General features: G+C 44.2%; 1 protein-coding gene across 4 annotated transcripts in view; it reads left to right on the top strand.

The window, feature by feature from the left end:
• The window catches only part of LOC121539616, an 89,831-nt gene that overhangs the window by 77,683 nt on the left and 9,648 nt on the right, over positions 1–2,500 (top strand). For all 4 annotated transcript variants that reach the window (XM_045211093.1, XM_045211095.1, XM_045211094.1 and 1 more), the window contains 2 exons: positions 616–745; positions 835–966. In XM_045211093.1, coding sequence (XP_045067028.1) covers positions 616–745; positions 835–966 — 262 coding nt within the window. The remainder of the gene's footprint in view (positions 1–615; positions 746–834; positions 967–2,500) is intronic.

Raw genomic sequence — 2,500 nt, 5'->3', positions numbered from 1 at the left:
GCAATAGCGGCTGCTGTAAGGTGTGATTCATCCCCCTGTAATGACCTGGGTCCTGTCTCCATAGTTACTATTGCTACGTGGTGGCTGTAATGTGTGTTCTGTCTCCATAGTGACTATCATTACGTGGTGGCTGTAATGTGTGTTCTGTCTCCATAGTTACTATTGCTACGTGGTGGCTGTAATGTGTGTTCTGTCTCCATAGTGACTATTGGTACAATGTGGCTGTAATGTGTGTTCTGTCTCCATAGTGGCTATCACTACGTGGTGGATTTAATGTGTGTCCTGTCTCCATAGTGACTATTGCTACGTGGTGGCTGTAATGTGTGTTCTGTCTCCATAGTGACTATCGCTACGTGGTGGCTAAATGTGTGTTTTGTCTCCATAGTGACTATCGCTACGTGGTGGCTGTAATGTGTGTTCTGTCTCCATGGTGACTATCGCTACGTGGTGGCTGTAATGTGTGTTCTGTCTCAATAGTGACTATCGCTACGTGGTGGCTGTAATGTATGTTCTGTCTCAATAGTGACTATCGCTACGTGGTGGCTGTAATGTGTGTTCTGTCTCCATAGTGACTATCGCTACGTGGTGGCTGTAATGTGTGTTCTGTCTCCATAGTGACTATCGCTACGTGGCGGCGGCGCTGGCGGTGATGCGTAACGTCACTCAGCAGATCAACGAGAGGAAGAGGAGGCTGGAGAACATTGACAAGATCGCCCAATGGCAGGCCTCCGTCCTGGACTGGGAGGTACGTACTGTACACCACTCCGTACAAACCAGCGTCTTTAGGTCCTTGAATAGTGTTAAATAAAGACCATGTATAATTATGGTCCCCAGGGTGATGACATCCTAGACCGGAGCTCAGAGTTGATCTATACAGGAGAAATGTCTTGGATCTACCAGCCCTATGGACGCAGTCAGCAACGAGTCTTCTTCCTCTTTGATCACCAGCTGGTCCTCTGTAAGAAGGTATGAAACCTTGCAAACTAGTTATGGTATAGGTAGAAGGTATGAAACCTCCTCTCTCTATCCTGCTCCAAACCAGTTCTGATATATGTAGAAGGTTAGAAACCTCCCCTCTCTATCCTGCTCCAAACCAGTTCTGATATATGTAGAAGGTATGAAACCTCCTCTCTCTATCCTGCTCCAAACCAGTTCTGATATATGTAGAAGGTATGAAACCTCCCCTCTATCCTGCTCCAAACCAGTTCTGGTATATGTAGAAGGTAAGAAACCTCCCCTCTCTATCCTGCTACAAACCAGTTCTAATATACAGTACCAGTCAAAAGTTTGGACACACCTACTCATTGAACGGTTTTTCTTAATTTTTTACTATTTCTACATTGTAGAATAGTAGTGAAGACATTAAATATGAAATAACACATATGGAATCATGTAGTAACCAAAAAGGTGTTAAACAAATCAAAAGATATGTTATATTTGAGTTTCTTCAAAGTAGCCACCCTTTGCTTTGACATATTTGCACACTCTTGACATTCTCTCAACCAGCTTCATGAGGTAGTCACCTGGAATGCATTTCAATTAACAGGTGTACCTTGTTAAAAGTTAATTTGTGGAATTTCTTTAATGCGTTTGAGCCAATCAGTTGTGTTGTGACTAGGTAGGGGTGGTATACAGAAGATAGCCCTATAATGACAAGAACAGCTCAAATAAGCAAAGAGAAACGACAGTCCATCATTACGTTAAGACATGAAGGTTAGTGAATCCAGAACATTTCAAGAACTTTGAAAGTTTCTTCAAGTACAGTCGCAAAAACCATCAAGGGCTATGATGAAACTGGCTCTCATGAGGACCACCACAGGAAAGGCAGACCCAGAGTTACCTCTGCTGCAGAGGATAAGTTCATTAGAGTTACCAGCCTCAGAAATTGCAGCACAAATAAATGCTTTACAGGGTTCAAGTAACGGACACATCTCAACATCAACTGTTCAGAGGAGACTGTGTGAATCAGGCCTTCATGGTCAAATTGCTGCAAAGAAACCACTACTAAAGGACACCAATAAGAAGAAGAGACTTGCTTGGGCCAAGAAACACGAGCAATGGACATTAGACCGGTGGAAATCTGTCCTTTGGTCTGATGAGTCCAAATTGGAGATTTGTGTCTTTGTGAGACGCAGTGTAGGTGAACGGATGATCTCTGCATGTGTAGTTCCCACCGTGAAGCATGGAGGAGGAGGTGTGATGGCGTGGGGGTGCTTTGCTGGTGACATTGTCTGTTATTTATTTAGAATTCAAGGCACACTTAACCATCATGGCTACCACAGCATTCTGCAGCGATACGCCGTCCCATCTGGTTTGGGCTTAGTGGGACTATCATTTGTTTTTCAACAGGACATTGACCCAACACACTTCCAGGCTGTGTAAGTGCTATTTTACCAAGAAGGAGAGTGATGGAGTGCTGCATCAGATGACCTGGCCTCCACAATCACCCAACCTCTAACCAATTGAGATGGTTTGGGATGAGTTGGAGGAAAAGCAGCCA

Source organism: Coregonus clupeaformis, chromosome 35 (genome assembly GCF_020615455.1).
Source record: "Coregonus clupeaformis isolate EN_2021a chromosome 35, ASM2061545v1, whole genome shotgun sequence".
Lineage (NCBI taxonomy): Eukaryota > Metazoa > Chordata > Actinopteri > Salmoniformes > Salmonidae > Coregonus > Coregonus clupeaformis.
This window is presented reverse-complemented; position numbering and strand designations above follow the sequence as displayed.